We start from the raw sequence: 21399 nt of genomic DNA, 5'->3' as shown, positions 1-21399 counted from the left end.
GGCTGCTCCAGATAAGTGGTGGAGGGGAACCAAGAGTTTCCAGAACCCATCTCCACATGGAGCCGGTGCTGAGCTACCTCCCAGACTACATTTACTCTGAGGGTTCCTTCAGCTCCAGGATTCTGAAAGACAGCACTTACTATTGTGGCAGAAGTCAGAATATTTGCAGGGAAACTGACTGCATTAACCAATGCAAGTGACGGCTCAGTCTGTGCCTAATGTTTGGGTCCACACAAGATAGGAAATGTTAACCCTGTTGGGCTGAAGGATCCCTTTGATAATGTTTAGGTCTGTGGGCCAGCTCTAGAAAAATGATTATATACACATACACACAAAGATATCCAGGATATACTTTAATAAGTGTTGGGGACTTCCTATGGGTCCTACCTCAAATTAACCTTTTGACGGCATCAGAAATGACATTTCCACTAAATTTCTCCTCGGCATTTTCATAGCAGAAGCCCTCTCCTTCATTCCTTAGCTCAGCCACTCCTTGGGCCAGCTTCTTGTCTGGAATGCTGCCTAGTTCTGTCCTATGCTTCCCCTTTTCTGGGGCCAACTTGGCCCTGCGGAAATGCCCACTCTCTTGCTCAGCTATCACTCTCTCCAGAGGACTGGCAATACTGTGGCCAGACTTCACCTCAATCAACCTCCACCATGAAAATATAACCCTGAGAAAAACAAAGAACATGTGGCACAGGAGGGCTCCCTCCAGAGAACTTCAGATTATATGAATGGCAATTTGTCTTCTCTCACTTGGCAGAGGGCTCAGAGGGGTGTGAACATATTCATCCCTGTCTCTTGGCAGCTCAGAGCTGGCAGAGTAGGCACTCTTGTCTGGCAGAATTATGGGACATACAGAAGCTCTATGTCAGCCGATAAGATATTCCTCTAGCTTCAGTGTCTATCATGTCTATCATGTCCACTCTATCTATTCCAGGCCAAAGGAGTGGAAAAATAAAGGTTTATTTTTGGTTTTCAATTGCTGTTTAGTGAGAGTAAGCAAGGAAATGAGCCAAAACCCTGCCAGGTAACATCAGGAAGGCCTGGGGCCTCCCACTGTCAGGGAGGTTCTGAGCAGATTCTCCTGATGCTGCTGGGCTCTATAGCAACACCTCTCTTCTGGAGCCTGATGCTTCTAAGTGAGCTGGCCCAATTCTACAGCAGAGAGGAATGAAAATGGTTCAAATCAGGAAGAAAGTATGAGTGGGGCCTGGTGGTGAAAACAATTAGGAGCAGTGGGCCCAAGGAGCCAAAGGACCAGGCTTTTGCTTAAAGTCCTGTTACAATCACATCTTCTCTGAGTCCCTCAGAAAAAAGCAAGAACTACACTGGTCTGCCCCAGCACACACCCCCTTATCTTATAAACACCAAAATTAACAGTTGCCTGTTTATTGTTTTTCAAAACAAAACTTAAAAAAACCCCAAAACATTCAAAATTCCATTGTGGCAGAAAGCTGAGCTGATACGGCTGAAGTGGGACTGTCTCCCAGGTTGTTTCATGGAGCATCAGGTGCACTGGTGGGGGCCAGGAGCAGGGGGACAACAGGGGCAGGGAAGGGGCTGTTGCTGCAGCAGAGCTGGAGAAACACTTTGCACCAGTGTGGGCATCAGAAGAGCTGCAGGCCAGTTTTGAGTCCATGCAGCTGGCCCTGGCTCCAGAGAAGGCCCTCCAAGTTGCTGCTGTTGCTACTGTTGCTGCAGTTGTCACTGCCCACACCACAGTTCAAGCCAAGGGTGCTGTGGAGAGAGGGGAGAGGGGTCTGTCAGGGAAAGACACAACTTTAGGCTCTGGAAGGGTTAAGGGTGCTTGAATGATGTGTATCTACGGAAAGGGCCCACCCTCCTGCCTGGTTTTATGAAGACGACTATGGAGCAAATCTGAGAAACTACTTCAGATGGGCCCCAGGGGTCGTTCTGCCTTCCCCACAATTGAGAAGAGGGAAGGAGCACAACTTTTCAAATGAAACTTTATGCAAAGCCCTAGTATATAAATCAGATTAAAGTAGAACTATTTGGGTCAAGGCAGGAGGGAGGGCCCGTATACCCCCCCCCACCCCAGGAAGATATTGAACGTGGCCACCTTAATAGGCTTTTTTCTAGGGCCATAGATATTGGGATCCCAGAGGACCCTGGCTGGATCCCTCCCACCCCCAACAGCTGAATAAAGGGTCCAAGGCCAGGACTGGGCTACAGGGCTAGGCCCAGATCCCAACCCAGGATTAAAAGGTTGTTCTAGGGGAGATGGAGAGAAGGTAGTTGAGGGAAATTGGAAGGGAAGGTGAACCATGAGAGACTATGGACCCTGAAAAAACCACCTGAGGGTTTTGAAGGGCAGGGGGTGGGAGGTTGGGGGAACCAGGTGGTGGGTATTAGGGAGGGTATGGATTGCATGGAGCACTGGGTGTGGTGCAAAAACAATGCATACTGTTATGCTGAAAAGAAATAAAATATTTTTAAAAAAGTTGTTCTAGGGAGAGGACTACCCTTCCCCTCCCTGGCACTGTTCAGAACACCCTTGCTTCCCCTGCTTCCTGAACATCCTTCCAGGTAGATGAGGGTGATAGCTGAGAGCAAAGCCATCACCCTTCCCCTCAGGTAGATCCATGGCTACACTACTGCAGCTGAAAAAACCCTTAGAGATGATCTAGTCCCATTCCCTCCCCTTGCCCACCATCTTACAGACAAGGGAACTGAGGCCCAGAGATGAAAAGGGACTTGTTCCTGGCCACAAAACCAAGTCAGAGGTGGATCTAAGACCAGGAGCAGGAATGGGCATGCCTGCTTCAGCAGAGGAAACCTCCCTACTACAGGGGGTGTGGGGACTGGACAGAATCATCTCCCTTGGGGAATTAACAGCTCCTCCTGCCCACACTTGATACCCTGATGCTCATCAAGCCAGCCTTACCCAAGGGGAGAAGAGGTCTCTTAGACATGTGGGCCCCACTCCCAACTATAGACCACCTGGTTTCCCCAGCTGCATCTCCTCTCCAAGGGCCTGCTGCCCCCTGGCCTAGGACAGAATCCACAGCAATGCCTTGGGCCTGGCCTGCTGCTGGGGTCCCTGGGTTCTATAGCTCTCTCCCTGAAAGTCCAGAGAAAGAGGGGCTCATTTCCCAGGGAGTGGGTAGGCAGCACAGGGACACACTCTTCAGTTTCAGGGGCCCACAGAGGTCTCTCTCTGGTACTCACAGGATTCTCCCAGTCACAATGGCCCCGCATTCCGGAATGTACAGGCCCTCTGGACGGGCTCCTTCGTGTTACCAGCAGAACCCCTCAGCAAGGGCTGCTTGGTTCCTGGCTCCCTGATGACCCAAGGGCTCCCACGCCTGTGATCCAGAGGCGAGTTTCGAGGGAGAGCATGGAGCCCTGCGCAGGCCTTGCTACCAAGATGCCTGGACAGTGCAGGGAGGCCTACTGATTACTCTGTGCACCTTTGGACAAATCCCATCCCCTTTCTGGGCCTCAGTTTTCTCCTCAGGAACATGAGGAAGTTGGATTATAATACCCATTCTTGACCTTTTGGGAGTGGTGGACCCTTTAGAGAATCCGAGGAAAGCTATGGAACTCTCTCCCAAAAATGTGTGTGCACACTTACATACACTCTGTCTCCATCTCTGTCTCTCTCACACAGACACACACAAACTGGATGCAATCTGAAGGGTGCCAAGCCAGCTCTGCGTGGCTACTTCAATGCCCACCCCAACCCCCAACTAGGGACTGGGAGTCCTGTCAAGGGCCCAGTCAGGGACCAGAGCTTACACATCACTCATTTAACCCCCCCCTTCCTACTTTGGTCCTTCCCTTCCTCCCTCCCTCCCGCAGGAGGCAGAGAAAGGGGTAAGAAATCCTGCTGCCATGGGCACTCACCCAGTCTTGCATGTTGGGGGTTCCAGCCGCTGCTCAAGCACAGGCTGGTCCAAAAGATACATGGTGTCATAATTCTCCAGCATAAGCTCTGCTGGGTCCTCAGTCTGACCTGGCATTAGGCCTAAGGGGAAGGTATCCCATCGTACATCTTCTGTGGAGCAAAGGGAGGAGGCAAGAGTGGGCTGATTAGCTAGTTCTCAAACCGGTATACTGGCCTGTCTACAAGGTCTACCTGCTCACATACACTTGATCTTAGCCTAAAAGGCCAAGAAGCGATCTACCCGCCCATCTCCATTAGCCTGCTCAGCATGAGGTTTCTGTGCAAGTCCAGCCTTATTTCTGTCTGCATCACTTGTCGTGAGCTCCTCTCTTTGCACTCCCCACCCCTTCCATACTCCCTTATTCACTCTTTATTGCCCTTCTTCCCTACCACCACAACCCACCCCCAAGTTCACAGATACCATGTACACAACTACAAACATATTTGTTCTTCTCAGCTCTTCTTCCACTTCCCCAGACATGCCCTCAACACAAATACAGACAAGGGCATCATCTTCAGTTCTGGCCGTATCACTGCCTCAACCTTTCACCTGCTCTGCTATTACCGCACACACACATGCTGAGAGGTTGGATGCCCCAGAATTCCCACATCTTTATCCCGAACCCAGATACCTCAGAGTATCTGAATTATCTAGATTTCCTGCATGTCTACACACAACCCCCACTCTCAATGTGTTTGAGTGTCACATCATTTTTTAGTGGCCTTGCCTTGAGATACACATACACACACCCACATACCACACCTCAGGGTGGACTCTCTCTCAGAGGTATTATACTCCCCCTGCCCCCTGCAAGGTCTTACTGCCCCCAGATGTAAACACAAAGAACATCCCTAATCTAGGGAAGGGATGTCTTACTGTATATCTCACTCTCCACTGCCACCTAAGTATATACACACAAACACACAGACAGAACCCACCATTCACTGAATGTTCCCAGTTTCACTCCCTGCCTCCTACACCTCTCATTCACAGGTACATAAGAATGCATGGCAAGTCTTAGTCCCTGTATATATGTATACCCACAGAAGCAGCAATGGAAAGAGAGAAGAAAAGACTTTAATATCCTAGCCTTTCCACTTTCACAAACTACTCTCCCACCGCCCCACAACAGAATGAACCATATCAGGTACTCCCTATCCTCTGCCTAATAACTTATATACCCTCTACATAGTATTATAGTAGACCCTCATTCCCATCCTTATACCAGTACATCCAATGTACTAATGTCTTCAAGTAAAGCTTTCATGAGTTTCTCCAAGTAGATCGAGTTTCTGGCCTCCTCCATCTCCCTGGTACCCAGAAAATTCTCCTTGTCATAATGTTCCTGGCATTCTGGAAACTATCACTCCTGGACTAGCTTTTCATGTTACCCAGAGAACCACCCACCCTGACTCTTTTACAGGAAGAAGTTGTGTCTATCTTAATGTCCTGTGTTGCCCTATAAATATAAGAATACCTTCATACACAAGGACCACTTCCCCCATGTCTGTCACTGACCTGACCATCCTCCCGCCCCATCACTAACATCCCCAACCCTGCGTACATCATAGCCCCTGCCTCTCCAGACTGACATCTGTGTACATGGCCCTCACTGACAACAGAGACACACATGGGTTACCTCTGGATGGTTGTCTCACTGCCTGTTCCCACACTTTTCCATATACCCCCACCTCTCATTGCTGCTACTTCTCCTCAGAGATACCTCCTGGCTCCCAAAAGTCTCAGTGATCCTGCCTCTTTTTCCAAAAACATAACATGATCCTGTGTGCTTTTATGCAGATGCATAGTGTCTACTTCACAATGACTTCTTTCATAGCCCCTACTCTCACACATAAATAATTTTGCCTATGTCAATGCCCCTCCCATTCAATATCTACAAAGGCCCCAAACACAGTCCTCCTTACCCTAAGAGACTTCTCTGACAACACACATAGACATAAAGGTACTCCCTCGCACCTAACACTCAGTGCCTTTATGCCTCAGCCCTTCCAGCAAAGGCTCTACCTTTCCCCCTAAGTTCCTTTGCTACCTCCCCTCTCTTTCTGTTGTTCCCTATCATGCCCACTCTATACCATACCCAATTCCAGCTGCCTTCCTTCCCTCTTTCAGATTTCATCCCCCACCCTGACATATACACCAAACTGTTCATTCCTTCAGGATCTCTCTGCTTAAAGTTCCTATTCCCTAACCTAAACAAAGGCACTGAAAACACATCCCTCAGAAGATTTGTGTAGTCCCACTTTCTTACCACCTCATATTCTCTTTCCACCACCAGGCTTTGTCTCACTAACTTGTATCCTCACCTAAAAACCACACTACTCCTTTATTTTCACTTTTCTGATCTCCCTTCCCTTCCTCTAACTTAATACCCCTGGTTTCCCTCTTTCTCATATATACAGCAAAATCCTGTCTCATCACCACCCAGCCTCCATACACATTCATATATACATAGAAAGCATTGTCTCCCTGCTCCTGATTCACTGCATGCAAAAAACACATGCAGAATCACATATATCCACCCACCCCTTGCTATCTCCTCTGTATTTTGCTGCTCAGTGCCCACAACCACACCATCCCATGCAGCACTCTGTATGAAGCAGCCAGTAGTGTGACAGTTGTTGGGACCCTGAAGCTTACACACACTGTCTTAAAGGGGAGGAAAACCAGGTGTCATCTACACATCAAGTTGCTTCCTAGTCTTGCCTCACCCTGGCTACCTTCCATTACTTTCCATCTCTTCTCTAGGGTGGAGGGAAGCCTCAAGAACCAGCTGGAGAGGGAAGACTGGTGTGATGGAAAGTGAGTATCAGGTTTCTTACCAGAGCTAACTTGCCATGGTGAGCCCTGCAAAGCTCCTCTTTTCTGGGCCAGAAGCCTGGCATTCTCCGCAGTGGGAGACTCCTCTCCAGTAGATAAAGGCCCCACCTCCATTCTATCTTCCTCCTCCACCTCTTCCTCCTCCTCATCTTCATCTTCATCATCTTCATCTTCTTCCTCCTCCTCCCACTTCTGGTCATCATTTTCCTCTTCCTCCTCTTCCACCTGATCTTCCAGATTTTTCTCCTCTTTTTCATCTTTCTTGAGATCATTAAGGCGGCCCTGCTCCTCCTGCTGCTGGGGTTCTCCTTCAATTCCAAAGGAACCAGCTGGTTTGAGGTTCCAATACAGGCTGTCCAATGTGTAAGGAGACTTCCCGATGGGGGAGGCCTCTGAGCCCTCTTGTACTAGGCTGTTCTCTCCAGTCTGGGTATAAATGGAACAGATGCGCAGCAGCCTTTCCTGCTCCTCGTCTGGCAGGACCTGTCCCATGGCTTTGAAGACGCTGAGCAAAGGGAAGGATGGAGTAAGACAGATTCAAAATCTCAACTCACTTCATACCCCAACATTCCATGGTTTGAATATGGTCTCTAAGTTTCCAGACCTGCCTCCAAAAGGCAGTGCAGAAGAGCAAACTGAAATGGGACCGAGGCCCCTGAACAAGCGCTGTGATTCAGCTCTATGGCTCACTTCTACTCTCAGTGAAACAGAGTAATGGTACCTGACTTATAGGGTTGTTGGGAAGAGTAAGATAGCTCACACAGAATGTCTGGCACAGCGCCTAGTACATAGTGAGTTGGCATGCAATAAATGATAGCTATTCATCTGTACTAAATGCTTTGTAAATACACAAACTAGCCAACAGGCTAACAGGACTGGACGTGAGAATGGCAGAACCCTCTGTTCCCCTGGCCTAGCTGAGCAATTTGTTCTGAGTTCCAAAGATATGCCTCCAAGCGTGTTGGGCTTCTTCTGCCTGGAACACAAAATGTGACTCCTTTCCAGGAGCAATTACAGTCCTGCCTGAAATGGAGGAAAAAGAAAAGAAACCAGCAGTTGACAAGACAAAGTGAGATGTGAGAGGGAAGCCAGATGAGCACTGTGGACCTTGGGCACTACAGGAACTGGGGAAAGGCAGAGAGTACAAGGAGGGCAGGAGAGATCAAGGGAGGGCTTTGTGCAGAGACAAGAGTAAGCACACTATACTGTGTCCATGTGGTGGGAGTACCCCGGCTCCGGGTGAAGGGCTATGCTGACGAGCCGTGGGAACAGAAGTGTGCAAAAGTTAAGTGTGTGTGTTAGAAGAGGGGGTCATCTGACAACTCTAAGCACAGGTGATGGCTGCATTTCTGAAGATCACCATGGTACCTGTGTGGAGGATGGCCTCATGGAGATGTGGAAGATGGCCTGGAGGCAGGGAGACCAAGGAGCTGGTAAGGGTTGACCTAGGGTACTGACCATGGAGACAAGGGGAGAGGGGCTGTGAAAGACACAGAGAGCAGGACTTAGTGACTGATGGTAAGGGTCAGGCAAAGGGGAGTTAAAGATAATGAGAGGGTGCATGTAAAGGATGGTGCTAATAGCAAAACCAGCAACACAGAGCCGACAGGAAGGAGAGATCCTAGGGAGAAAGAGCATGAACACCTCTTGCAGAGCCTCATATAAAACCAGGGATCTGGTCATTGCTGGAGGTGTGGATGGAGTAGACAAATAGTTTCCTTCTATGTGTACTGAGTTGTGAACTGAACTGTGAGTCATTCATGGAGATTGCCATTATGCTCAGCAAGCTCTCTGGCCCCATATGGTCTCTGGTCACTGGGGGTGGGGCTGGGGCTTAATGACTTTACTGAAACACCCTTTCTGCAGGGCTAATTTCATATTCCAAGAGGACACGGACTCAAACTGAATTGATATTGGCTGCTTCAGGGAAAGTCTTGAAAAGTTTCTAGGCTTTTTGGAGGAAAAGCCAGAGATATTCTTCCTGCTCACTGTGGTCCATTAGTATGATTAATAATAAACATTCCCAGGCACTTGATATTGGCAAGATGCTGTTATCACCACTGTTTATTATTGCCCACCTGCTATCTCAAGCTGTCTAGTGTGATCACTGAGGTGTAGGGGTAATACGAATCTTAAAATGCAACTCTCTCTTCGGGTTTATTTGGTCACAGGTCAGGTTGTGGAAGAATGTGGAATTTGGACTCACAAAACCTGGGCCCAAATCCTTGTCCCACCATCAACAAACTGTGTAGCTTTTGGATAAATCACTTCACTCCTTGGCACTCCAATGTCTTTCTTATCAAATAAGGATATAATCCTTGATCTCTAAAGGCTGCTGTGTCAAAGGAAATTACTTCTACAAAAAATACAGCACCATGCCTCAGACAGTTAACTGCCAGTGGTATCTTTTATTTCTTCTTCTGGGGAAAACAAAGCCAGGTTCTCTATGTGCCTAATAACACATGCTTTTCACAATCATGCAATCTAATGGAACATTAGAGAAAGAGTACGGGAGTAAGGACAGGATATCTGGATTCTGGCTCTAGCTCTGACCTGTAGACTTACCACTGACTTACAGTCTAATACCTAGGATAATCCTATGTCTCAACCTGTGTGATGGGATGATTAGGACTCTAGATTCACTGATTACCTGGGAAAAGCAAAATCTGTGTGTAAGGATTGTACCCAAGTAAGCCGCTGTTACTGCCAGTATGTGCCACATCCCTCTGGTATCCTTGGATTGGGAGATCTCTGTGGTCCAGACTTCAAGACCAGCAGCTTCCACTCTGCAGGCACTTAGGATTGGAAAGCACGTTGAAGGCCACCTACCCAAAGCTCTCCATGCTGCTCTTCTCACTCCCTCCCCCCATTACCTTCACATGCCATGGTCTTTCCAGACTTTGAAACTTCATTTATTCTTCTGGAATTGCTCAAATGCCCTGTCTGTCATGTTTTTCTGACCCCTCCAGGTCATTTTGGTTCTCTTCCCAGTTTCCCACCTATCCATATCACTTCCAGTCTAGAGCATACACATCTGGAGATCTAGCTGTTTGGTTCAGTTCCATCTGTTGGATATCTTGCCCTAGCTTCCTCTCTCTACAAACCTACATTTTTTTTTCTCTTATAAACTACTACTGTGCCCCAAATGCCATCAGGGTTCAAGAATGACTTTCTGACTCTATGAAGGGATCAGGGGACTAAGAGGGTCTTGGCATCTAGACTCCCACTTCATTCAGTCCCCAAGCACAAACTGAGCTCCCAGCAAAGAGAGCACTGCTGGCAATGAGAGAGCAGAGTATACTTTAGTTCAACAATGTTTACTGAGGTCTGTTTAGGGTCTGGATTTGTGTTGTGGTTTAGGGCACAGATGGCTAATACAGAGCCCTTACCTTTAAAAAGCTTCTCTTATAGAGGGAAGGAGACACTATGGGAAAAAGACATGGCAACATAAATTCTCAGATTTGGAAAGTGCTTAAGAGTCAACATAACAGCACAGATAGTGATACCAAGTGAGATAGGGAGCAGAAGAGAAAGATTACTTTAGGACTGGGTTGAGAACAAGATGACCAGTGTTTTGGTCATAGTAAAGTATCTGTGGGCCATCCATGTGGAGATGTCTGACATACAGTCAAATATAGGAGGCTGAATCTTGGGGGAGGGGCCTGGGATAGATAAAGAGATTTGGGCCTTGGCACTTTATAGGAACTGGGGAAAAAAAGCACAGGCATTTCAAGGAGAGAGTGGTAAACGGCCATTAATGCAGCAGACACCGCAACGGACAAGGGCTCAATGGATTTGGTAATTAGGAGATCAAAGCAGATTTGGGAGTTAAATGCCAAATTGCAGAAGGTTGAGGAATAAAAGCGTAGTGAGGAAATCAAGACTGCTGAGTACAGACTACTCTTTTGAGATGTTCTAATGGTGGTCAGTGGTGGGGGAAAAGGACTAATATGCTGCTGATTACCCAACACAGGGATGAAGGGTCAAAGGAGATTTTGCTTATGTTATTGTTTAAAGATGGAAAAAAACCTGAGGCACATTCATAAGATGAAGAGGAAGAGCCAGGAAAGCAAGGGAGAAGCAGGGTTGAGGCCCCAGTGACGTTGGCAGAGGTGGCTCCAGAGAATAGGTGGAAGGGCAGGCTTTGAGGTGGGGCAAGGCCAATTCATCCTGAGACTGGCAAGATGGCTGAGTGTCATCACAGATCAGTTCACAAGGGCTAGACCTCAGGTGGAGGGGCCCTGCTAGATGCTTGAGGAAGCTAGGGTCAAATGGGGAGGGGTTTGAGGTGAGTGGTAAGGGCTTAGAACAGTCAGGAAACAGGAGAGAAAGAGGGCAGAAAACAAGTAAAAAGTTCAGACAAGCAGAGCTGAGGCCAGGCCTGAGATTAAAAATCATACCTCTGTAGTGGCAGCAATCCAGAATGCTACATAGTTTTCTCCAGCAGAGCTCAGCTACTTGGACTGAGGAGTGGCAGAAGCAGAGTGGGGAGAATCAATCCCAGCTCAGGGGTTGGCAAGTTAAATACACCAAAGGATAGGCAGAGCTGAGGGTCCTGACGATGAATGGTTGAAGTGATCAACCACACACGGGATGGAGGAGAAGCAAGGCTGAGGAAATGGAGGGATGGAGGTCTGGAGGCAGGCAAAGAGCTAACATCATGGGATGCAAGGGTGAGAAATGGAAGGATAAGAGGTTATGGCCACTGAGTGGAATGCTGGGGTGTCAGGTTTCAGAGGGGGAATAGCTCTGAATGATGGAAATGTGTTGCAGATGTAGTAGAAAATGAAAGTCACTGGAGTGAGGAGATGAAGAGTGTCAGATGGATCACTCAAATGAAATAGATATTATTCCAGAAAGGAAGAATGTTATGCCTATTATGCCTGTCTGCCTGTTATGAAGGAAGTGGCTCAGGATTAGACCATGACAGAGAAAAGGAAATGGAGACAACCACAGGTATTTACAGGAACCAGTGCAATATTCAGTTTGACCACAGCACCCAGGGAAGATTGGGTAAAGGGGACTCACAGAAGGTACAGTTACCATGATGGGTTGGGGCAGAATCAGAAAGATCTTTCAATGTCAGGCCAAGAAACCTAGACTTCATCAGAATATGTCACTGAATGTTGGTGAACACCTAGGAGAGATATACTTTGGGAGATAACAAAGGAGACAGCCCAGGGCTCAGAGTCAGAAGACTGGGTTCAATGATAAATAGCAGCTATCATTTATTGTGCCCTCACTTTGAACAGGCCACTGGGCTAAGCACTGTGGGGATGGGAGGAAATTATCTCATCCATTCTCAAAACAGACTCAGCTGAGACAGGTCTTAAGTTGTGTAATCTTAGGCAAGAATTCCCTACCCCTTCCCTATCTCAATTCTCCCATCTGTTAATAGGAGGGAAACAGGACTCAGAGTCCTTGCAAAGGCCTAATTCTGCCACTCTAGGCTGTGTGTCCCTGAGGCCTATGGAGCCTTACCCTCTTACCAGATGAAATTCAAGAGACTTACAGCTGAAGGAGTTGGGAACTGGCCCAGCAAGGGGACCCCAAGCAGGACTCAACCACCCGGGGCCAGTCAAGAGAGGCAGAGCAGTTGAATAGCCTCCAACTCCTTCTGGCTTCCCACTGGCTTGCAGAAAATCGGCGGGCATTCCGTCCTGAGAGAGAAGAGAGGGTCTGAGGAGAAGGAACCAATAAGCCTCCCACCCAATCTTATACCTTTAAAAGCTTGGCTTTGTCCCTCCCTACTCCTCCAGACTCCCTACTCTATTCCTCCCATTTGCTGAAGCTTTCAGGCCCTTTTATCCCAGACCAGTTTACTTGGCTCCAAAGTAAAAAAAAAAAAAAAAAAAAAAAAAAAAGGTGGAAGATTTGTCTACTGCTATTGCGGGCCCTCCTGGACAAGCTTAAACCTTTAACAAGGGGAATGTCCACCTGGTGCCTTTCAACTGAGAGCTGAGGACAGCAGCAGATGCTTCTGCCTGGGCTGTGTTAGGCCCTGAGGTTAGGGCTAGTCTCCCTCACCAGTCTTGGTGTTAGCCACAATCAGTTCAATGGTCCATCTGAGGATGTAGGTGGGCCGGATCCCGCTGTCACCCAAGGCTGGCAGCTCAGAGAGCAACCTCTCCAGCAGGGCCTGTGTGAAGGTCTGGGAGTGCAGGCCCCTGAGCAGAGGCTGCCAGAATTGAGAGAATGGCTTTGGCACCAGGATGTCACTCAGGTCCACATTTTCTGGTTTGTGAGGGATACAGGTTGATGGAAAGGGGAGGCAGGGGCCCATGGGAGAGAAGGAGAAAGGAAAGGAAAAAAAAAGGAGGGAGGAAATAAGAAAAGCAAAGGTAAAGAAGGTGGGGAGGAAAGAGGGTGGGGGGCGCCCAACAACAACAGAGTTGCCATCACAAAACAGAAAGAGAAGAGCACAACAGCAAGGAGAGAAACCAGTTAGTATCCGACAATAAAATGACTCAAAACAAAGTATTAAAAAAAAAAAGCTCTGGTTCTAGCTTCAACTTTGTCAATAACTCACTGTGTAATTTTGGGACAGTACCTTCCCCTCTCTGGACCTCAGTCCGACCATCTGTAACATGAGGATATTGAACTAGATGACCTCACAAGGCCCTTCCAGTTCTGCTATTCTAACTCTCTAGTAAGTGGCTAAATCACAATTAACATAGCACAATAATGACATTAAGACTCTCCCACACCCCAGCCCACCCACTTCCAGGCCACTTAAGAATAGCCCAGCAACTGAGTAACAGTGGTGCTACATGTTCTGCTCAGCTGAGACAGGCTATGGAAAGGCAGGAAACATCCCTTGCCTCCCAGCCCTGGGCTACCCAGCCCACCCCTGGTGTTCCTGCCCAGGACAAAGAATACTCTTTGAAGTGAGGCCCCAGGACCATACCTTCGTAGTCTATCTGCAAAGCTGCCAACTGTTCAAATGTGGGGATAAGAAAGCCATCATCCAGAAAAGCATCCAACACAGCCTCCCTGGAGCAAGAGGATACTTAATTAAGCCCTCTTCTACTTCTTTACCCACTCCCAGGGCAGCTTATGCCTCCGGCTCAAGTGAAAAAAGCAGCATGGGAAATGAAAGCTGTTGACAGTTGGATCTCAGGCCTCAGCCTTTTGGGGCAGAGGCAGGTCCAAAGACTGGGATAACTAGATTTTGAACAAGCATTTACCAAGCACACGCTGATCTAAAGCCCATAATGACGGTGGTAGTGGCTGAACAAGCCTGAAAGCACATACAGAGAAAGGTCCCAGGTCCACAGAGGAGGTAATGCCTAGGGTCACAGGGTCAAGGGCTTTTAGACGTCAGCTACTAATCAGTCTTTTTGCTTCTCTTAACAGTCCTCCAGTCTTTTACCCTCCCTTCTCCCCAGTTACCCCCTTTCAAATCCTAGAAGCAGAAACTTTGGGGACTCAACTGCAGGAGCAAATATAACCCTTATTCCTAGGGACCCCAAGAACCTAGAATTACGTTACAGGGCTTGAAAGCATAGGCTATAGGGGGTAATCCCTCAACCCATGTAGCTCAAACTGAAACCAACAATCACTAACTGTTTTCTGCAGATCTAGCAGTTCCCCACAAGAGAGGATCCCCAAGCTGACCAGGCCTAGAGGGGGAACATGAATTCCCAAGGTGTCTCAATGGCCAGAGGCATTGTCAGACCATTCTGTCATGCTTAGATCCCTCCCTCCACCAGGTATGAGGTGAAAAGACTTGTCTTTCCATCCATCTCCCATCTTCTCAGGTCAGTATCCAGGAAGAGCACTTACAGCAGCCAGCTGCCTGCCCGGCATAACTGGGCAGACACTACTGAACACAGGTACAGAGACAGTTATCACAGCTGCTGAGATGGCCTTTGCTGAAGGGTGCCAAGAAGCCTAGGATAGGCAGACACTGATAAAAACATCTTTGGAATTAGTAGTATCTTTGGAATGAAAAAGATGCAAGGGGCAATCCCAACCTGCACTGTAGGCCATCTACCCAGGCCCACCCTGTCACCTGTAAGACCTTCCTAATACTCTCTGCCCCAGCCCAGATTCCTTCCAATCTCTCCCTAGGGTCTAGCAATGCCTCCACAGGGTCTTAGTGGAAGGTTCCTCAAAGCCCTTTTCCAGCTGAATTTGGGTAGCAAGATCCAAGAGCTAAGGAGGAGAGGAATTGATAGATATTGTGTGCACCAGATTGAACTGAGCACTCTTTGGAGGGTAGGGGGAGGCTCATGGCCACAGAGCAGGAAGGGACTTACTCTTTCAAAGAGCCAGATCCTGGGGAAGCCTCTCCTTTGTTCCCCCTACCACGATTATCCTACCCAAGGGACACGATTATTCCTTACTTGCAGTTAAAAAATCAGCAGTGCTCACTGTATCTTTTACCTCAAACTTGGACATGGGCTAGACAGTGAAGTGGTAAGGATGAAGGGCTTTTCCTACTTAACCAGAGCTCCACATACCACTGGACAGAGAGGAACAAAGCTGGCAAGGGGACTGATGACAGCAGACATTCCTGTCCCTGGCCATTTTAGTGATTCAGAGTATGCAATCCTTACCTGGCAGCTGGCAGGGCCAGGGGAAGAGGGTCAGACTGAATTTGGGTCATCTGGTAGGGAATTAGGATTATCCGTAAGATTTCCTTACAGCAAAGGTTGACAAGCTGGGATATGGAAGCCTATTTCAGTGAGGCTGCTAGAGAGCCCCTAATTACCTAGTTACACACCTGTTCTCACATGTAATGCCTTTGAGCTCTGCCAGGATGCATTCTACAGGTGGAGACAGGTTGTTCCATGCTTTAACAGCCTGAGGTAAATGCCTAAATTTCTCCAGCACCTGCCAGCAAAGAAGTTACCATCAGAACCCTGATTCAACCAAGCAACCCTCTTCCACCCTTCAAGGATCCCTTCCCATAGGACCTCTCAGCACCTCCCTTCATGAAATAGGCATGGCATGCAGGGGTGGGCCCACAAATTCCCTACTGAGCCCACATTCTAAAATATCCTGACCTTGAAAAGCCAGACCTCCTTCTCCCTCCCTCCCCACCCTGAACTCCCTGTGGCTCCCAACCACCAGATACTCCAATACTGAGATGTCCAGTGAGGACATTTTGTTGGAATTGGGCCAGAGACCCTTGGGCCCAGGAATGAGGAAAAGCAATGGGTTATGGAAGAAAGGGAATCAGGACATTGATATTCTAATTCTGGTTCTGTCACTGATTGCATATGTGACCTGGGGCTAGTCCCTTCACTCATCTGTGGTTTCAATTTATTTCTTCATCTGTGAAAAGGAAGAGCCAAGCTGAATGGTTTCTAGGCTACCTCCCTTCCTGCTAAAATAGGACTCCTCAAGCTCACCTGATCTAGGAAAGTTCCTGGGTGCCATCTGCTTATCAGCTGCAGTATTGCAGGACTATGCAACCACCTATGCCCAGTTGTTCCCTACCACCCAGTGGGGCAGATTATCCAGACTTCCATCATCTGCTCTCTTCCATCGGTGTTGAGGATCAGCCAACTGGATTCTGCTTCTCTTGTCTCCTTCCTAGATCCCCCCTCTCTTTCCGAGAAGTCCCCTCAAGCTCTGCCACTTTTCTTTCAAATTCCTTTTCAGGACTTCTCTCAGGAAGCTGGCAAGAGGGAAGAAATGGCTGGGCAAATGAAAACACACAAAGTCAAGGGCACTTTCTTACCTTAAACTGCTCCTCTTCGTATGAGACCAGCAGTTCTCGGGCTCTTTCTGAAAATACAATATGGAAACAGATAGGGCAGACCGGCCCTCTGCTCCTTATGGGATTCTGAGCCCTTCTCATCTCACTTCTTGAGTTGTAAATTGGGAACCAGAATTCTTCCCTCTCCTACTTCACAGGGTTCAAGGTAAATGGTTTGTGACAGTAATTGTTTTAAGCTAAAACTCACCACAACCCCAGAGGAATTGCTGAGCCAGGAAAATAACCAGTGTTAACCATAAGTCTGAGTCTTACAGACTCAGGGGCCCCTCTATGCCCCCCATCCGACCCAAGGACACCTACCATATAGCTCTTTATGTCTCAGAGCCTTTTTCAAATGTGAATCAACCTCTTTGTTGCCTTCACTGTCTCCATCAACCCTGATATCCAGTTCTGCACCTTTCCCTTTATCCATAGGCTCTGGTTTCTGTTCTGTGATGTCATCAACTACAATATTTTTATCTTCCTCTTGGTCTTCTTCATCTGTCTCTTCCCTATCCTCCTCCAGCTCCCATGTTTCCCTCAGGCTGTTCTCCAGCTGGCGGCACCAGTAGGTCTTCTGGAGCCAATCCAGAACAAAGTAACAGCCTAAAGGAGAGGAGGAAGGAAGGCAGTATCACTGGAGTAGCCACAGGCAAACAAGCTCCTAGCAGGCCCCTAGCCTCCTCTTTATAAGCATTATGGGAAGACCTGAGGGAAGATGGTTGACTCTAAGAAGGCACAAATCTCAAATATCTAGAGGTAGCCCGTCTTTCTCTGGGTTATCTCCCTATTCTTTGCTTTTTTTCTGCTTATCAGCACCTTTCACAAGAAACTAATACCAGTATTAGAGACGGAATGCCAAAAATAATACAGAGCTGACAAGTGAAGGAGAGGGACCCAGGCCCACTAGATAGTTACAGGGTTCTGGCCAAGTCTCTTCCTTTTTCTGTATCTCAGCTTCCCCAACATGAAGGGACTAGGCTGAATCAGTTGGGATGGGGTGTTTAAAGAACTCCTGGGTTCATGACACTGAATGGCTCACACCTCTCAACCTGCTCCCCATTCACTTCTCTAGGTATGAAATTTAAGGGAATGCCAAAAAACATAGTAATCAAGACATCAAAAGAGGATCAGAACAGTGTGCTCCTAAGCTGTATTGGAGTCTGAAGCAAAAGGAGAAATCACCAATAATTCTGTCTTTAAAATTTTGGCATTTTGTTCATTATGGGTTTTTCCACATCAGAATGTTATTTATTCTGATTACTGAGCTTCTGACACCCCCTTAAAGTGTGTGCCCAAGACAAATGCCTCACTTGCCTCACTGTAGTTCTGGCTCTGACACCAGTTAGAGATCCTCCTCCGTCTCCCCACAGTGCCACCCAGCCCAGGCCCCTGGGCTTAACTATAGGTATGATCCCTGAAAACTCACCTCTGCGGCAGTCATTTATATGGGGCATTTTCTTGTGTGTCAACTCATGGCGAAGTTCAACAATCCAATCCGGAATGTTTATCTGATTGTGAGGGAGGGTGTGAGTACAGAAATTAGAAAATATTAAAGCTCCAAAGGACCAAAGAGATTAATTACCCTGGCCTCCCCACATTTTACAGATAAAAAATACTGAGATCCTGAGGAGGTTTCAGTATTAATGGCAGAGCCAGGATTAGAAACATGGTCTCCTTATTCCTTCTACTGCTCTGGGGAGTTAATCTGGAAAATCAGAAAAGATAGCTATCTCCTCCAACACCAACCACCCTCTTTGAACAAAGATTCCTGTGAAAGAGCATTAACAATCACCCCCAGCCTTCCTCTGCCCTAGGAGTCCCAATCCCTGGGTGCCCTTTATCCTTCCTCCCTTCATCCCACACTCTTTTTCAGGAAGCTTCTCTTTATGGCTGAGAACCTGCCCACCCTCTGGGCTTCTACACACCTCACATACTCACTCAGGGCAGGAATGTCAGGCATTTTCATGCTGCTTAGCTGAGCTTGTCTCTTCCCTCAGACTGTCAGCTAGCTCCCAGAAGGCAAGTGCTGGGACTGCTACCTCTTTCCTGTCCTTACCCAATGGAGCAATCCAGTGCCTCAGCTACACTGGCCCACTCCCAAAAAGCTGGACAAGCCAAGCCACTGAAGATAGCAGCCATGAGCAAGGGAGAAAGTCTGCTTCTTTCGAGCAGGAGGCTGAGGCTCTGGGGCTCTTGCTGGGCTTGGCTGGTAGTGGGGGGATGAGCTAGTCTGACTGTGTGCCCATAACACCCGATGCCCCATTTAGTGAGCCCTTCTGGGGCAAGAGAATTAAAAAATGCCATTTTGTCATACATACCTCCTGAGCCAGGAACTTGAGAGGAAGCTTGACAAACTTTGTCTTCCTCTCTGAGATAAGATTCACAAACCTGGGGTTGGGGAAGAAATCAGTGGCATAGCCCAAGGAATGGTTTTACTCAAACCGTGGGGCTTCAAAACATCTTGCTAAGTTACTGACACCCGGAGTTTCTACAACTTTCCACTAACTGGTCTGTCCTCTTCTTATGATTGGTATCAGCCAGCACAGGGATGTCTGCCCTGTACTTAAGCCATACAGATGAGGAAGACACTGCTCTGGACTTGAAAAGGTCAGTCTAGGATAAATAATCATGACAGAATAAAACATACTATGCTAGATCACGTTATAAATGCTAAAACAAAAGATTACCTATATCAAAAAATATGAGGAGCCCACCTAAATGATGGAGAAGGTAAGAAGAGCTAGGGAGGACCTCAAGGCACACAAAGTAAACAGTATGAAATGAGCAGATTTTGACAGCTGAGAAAATTCAGTGACAGTCTTTTTTCTGATGTGTATGAAATAGCTAGAACCACTCTATATCATTTTGTTAATCAGGAACTCAGTGTCCACTTCAACTCAGCAACCTTTCAGTTGTCAAGGACAGAAGGGGGAACTAGGTATGGATGGGAGGAGGGTTGAAAAATCTACATCGAATCATGGCCAAAGACCTCAGACCATTCAGAAAAGTTCTGGGTAAAAGAGTTAAAGGGGAAAAAAAAAATCAAATTATCAAAGCTGGAGGTCATTCACTGAGATCACTTGGTGTAAATCACCCCCACCCCACATTCCAGAAAGAGAAGAAAAATGGAAGACAGAAGGTTCTCAGGGGAAAAAAAAAGGAATGTGTATTGTCAGGGGGTACCAAAAGGTGTCATGTCAAATAATCACAAGATGACCCATACAGAGGGGCACATGGGGTGCTTTGCTTCAGGTAGCACCTAAAGCCAAGCTTTGCTAATCAAGCGGCTACCCCCACCCCCATCCCTCAATCCATCCTCACCCCTACCCATGCAGGCCTTACCTGACCAACGCCATGCCATAGAGCAGTCTAAGTTCATCAGGGCCCAAGCCACCAGCTACATCCATGAGCTTACAGCGTACCAGGTCAGCAGTAGAAGCCACTGCCAGGGGTAGTTCGTTGCCTAACCTAAAGAGCCACAGTCCAGCACCATCATAAAGGTCCCTTACCCTGGTCCACCCACCACGTCAAAACCTAGATCATTGTAAATTATTCCAATGACAAAACTGGCTCTAGAGGGCTTGACAAGACACCAATCAATAAAGTAGGAAGAGGGATGGTAACCTAATTGTATACAATCCAAATGTATACAGGGTGTGAGATGCTGGCTAGGGTTTACAAAAGCAGTTGATTGCCTAACTGCTAGGCAATCAACCAACAATTAAGCGTGAACACATTCCATTCTTTCACTCTAAAACCTTTAATTCATTCAGCTGGAGGAAACTTCATCCTTTGCTCCCAACTCAATCTTACCAATTGGACCGAGGTTCCCCATCCAAACACGGTTTTGCTAGCCAGCACCGCCCCTGCTCCCCGCCCAACTCTACTCAAAAATCCACCCTCGGGTGTAAACCTACTCCTTAAACCCTGGCTCGAGTACACCGGTCCTTTTGGCACCTTCCCCAAGACAGAAGAAAGTAAGGGTTAAAGCTCGAAGATTTAACTAGAAGGTGGTTGAAGCACACCGCCTTCCTTTCCGTACATGGGATTAGTACAAAAGCGTGGCTGGGACTTTCCCCCAGGGTCTTGGGAAATGGGCAACGCCCAAATCACTCCAAAGGACCTTAAGGCATTTAGAAAATTGCAGACTTGGGCTTTGTAAATGGAATCCTACAAAGAAAGAGGTGAGACGCCACTAGCACGATAGCAGGAGGGCTGAGCCGGCAGCCTTACCTACTCCTCCACACGGTGATGCGGTTCAGGGCGTACCGCTGCAATTTATGGTCATCACAAAAGAGATACACCGTCACCTGATCCCACTCGGCCCTACTGAGCCAGGCGACCACGATGCGCTGGGCCCAAAGTGGCGACGACCCTTTCTCTTTGACGCACTTTCCGCACCACGCACTCCACACAAGATCCATACCCAGGAGACCTACACCTGGCCGGATCCAGATTCCCACCGGACACTGGACTCCACCGCAGGCCTTCTGTCGCAGCACTCCCACAGCTTTCAGTTCAACATGCTACCTTCACTCCAAACCGCCGCTGTGCCAGCAGCCAATGGGAGAGCGTGACCCAGACGCAAGCCCGCCTCCCTAAGTTAGCGTGGCAAATCAGAACGCGAGAACTGGGAGCCGACCGACCCACAAATTAGAGGCCAGGCCTCCTTAGACGGAAGTGTTCTTTTCTCAAAGCAACCGTGCCGGCATCAAGTGTTCAGCTTCAAGGTTCCGCTAAGTTCATGGTTACTAACGTGCTTCTGTCCCAGACCCCAAGAAGGGTGTCTAAACTGCGAGGAATTTCGCTTTGCGACCTTTGGCGGGCTGGGGAGGCATGTGATTGTCCTGTGTACCGGGAATGCGTTTATAAGTATGTTGTTATTGCCATGAATCAGCACCTGACCCAGAAAAACACTGTGGACACTGAAGCAAGTCT

At 48.0% G+C, this 21399-nt stretch overlaps 1 protein-coding gene across 8 annotated transcripts; it reads right to left on the bottom strand.

Annotated features, from left to right (window-relative positions):
- Positions 1-1376: 1376 nt before the first annotated feature.
- Positions 1377-21143, bottom strand: LAS1L (LAS1 like ribosome biogenesis factor). Of its 8 annotated transcripts, none has more exons than XM_082715908.1 (15): positions 20695-21035; positions 19804-19929; positions 18780-18849; positions 17888-17969; positions 16780-17064; positions 16441-16487; positions 15478-15587; positions 13657-13742; positions 13279-13329; positions 12777-12983; positions 12262-12409; positions 6752-7254; positions 3871-4018; positions 3193-3395; positions 1377-1740 (listed from the first exon to the last, which is right to left on the bottom strand). In XM_082715908.1, exons 1-14 carry the CDS (start codon positions 20883-20885, stop codon positions 3206-3208), a joined length of 2244 nt encoding a protein of 747 aa, XP_082572034.1. In that variant the 5' UTR covers positions 20886-21035; the 3' UTR covers positions 1377-1740; positions 3193-3205. The 8 variants fall into 8 exon arrangements, with proteins under 8 accessions (XP_082572034.1, XP_082572033.1, XP_082572036.1 ...); XM_082715907.1 differs by having other exon boundaries at positions 3871-4021; positions 20695-21033; XM_082715910.1 differs by lacking the exon at positions 13279-13329 and having other exon boundaries at positions 20695-21034.
- Between the last annotated feature and the right edge of the window lie 256 nt (positions 21144-21399).

This window comes from Mustela nivalis (assembly GCF_964662115.1).
Source record: "Mustela nivalis genome assembly, chromosome: X".
Classification (NCBI taxonomy): domain Eukaryota; kingdom Metazoa; phylum Chordata; class Mammalia; order Carnivora; family Mustelidae; genus Mustela; species Mustela nivalis.
The sequence above is the reverse complement of the archived record's forward strand: the minus strand, read 5'-3'. Positions and strand labels throughout refer to the sequence as shown.

Excerpts from the sequence above, each read along its gene's own strand:
- LAS1L (XM_082715907.1), bottom strand. The coding sequence starts at position 20,885 with ATGGATCTTGTGTGGAGTGCGTGGTGCGGAAAGTGCGTCAAAGAGAAA. Across the intron at positions 16,488-16,779 it reads GAGACATAAAGAGCTATATG|AAAGAGCCCGAGAACTGCTG; the intron begins GTAGGTGTCCTT and ends TTGTATTTTCAG. Across the intron at positions 13,330-13,656 it reads TTTGCAGATAGACTACGAAG|ATGGTCGGACTGAGGTCCAG; the intron begins GTATGGTCCTGG and ends CTCATGTTACAG.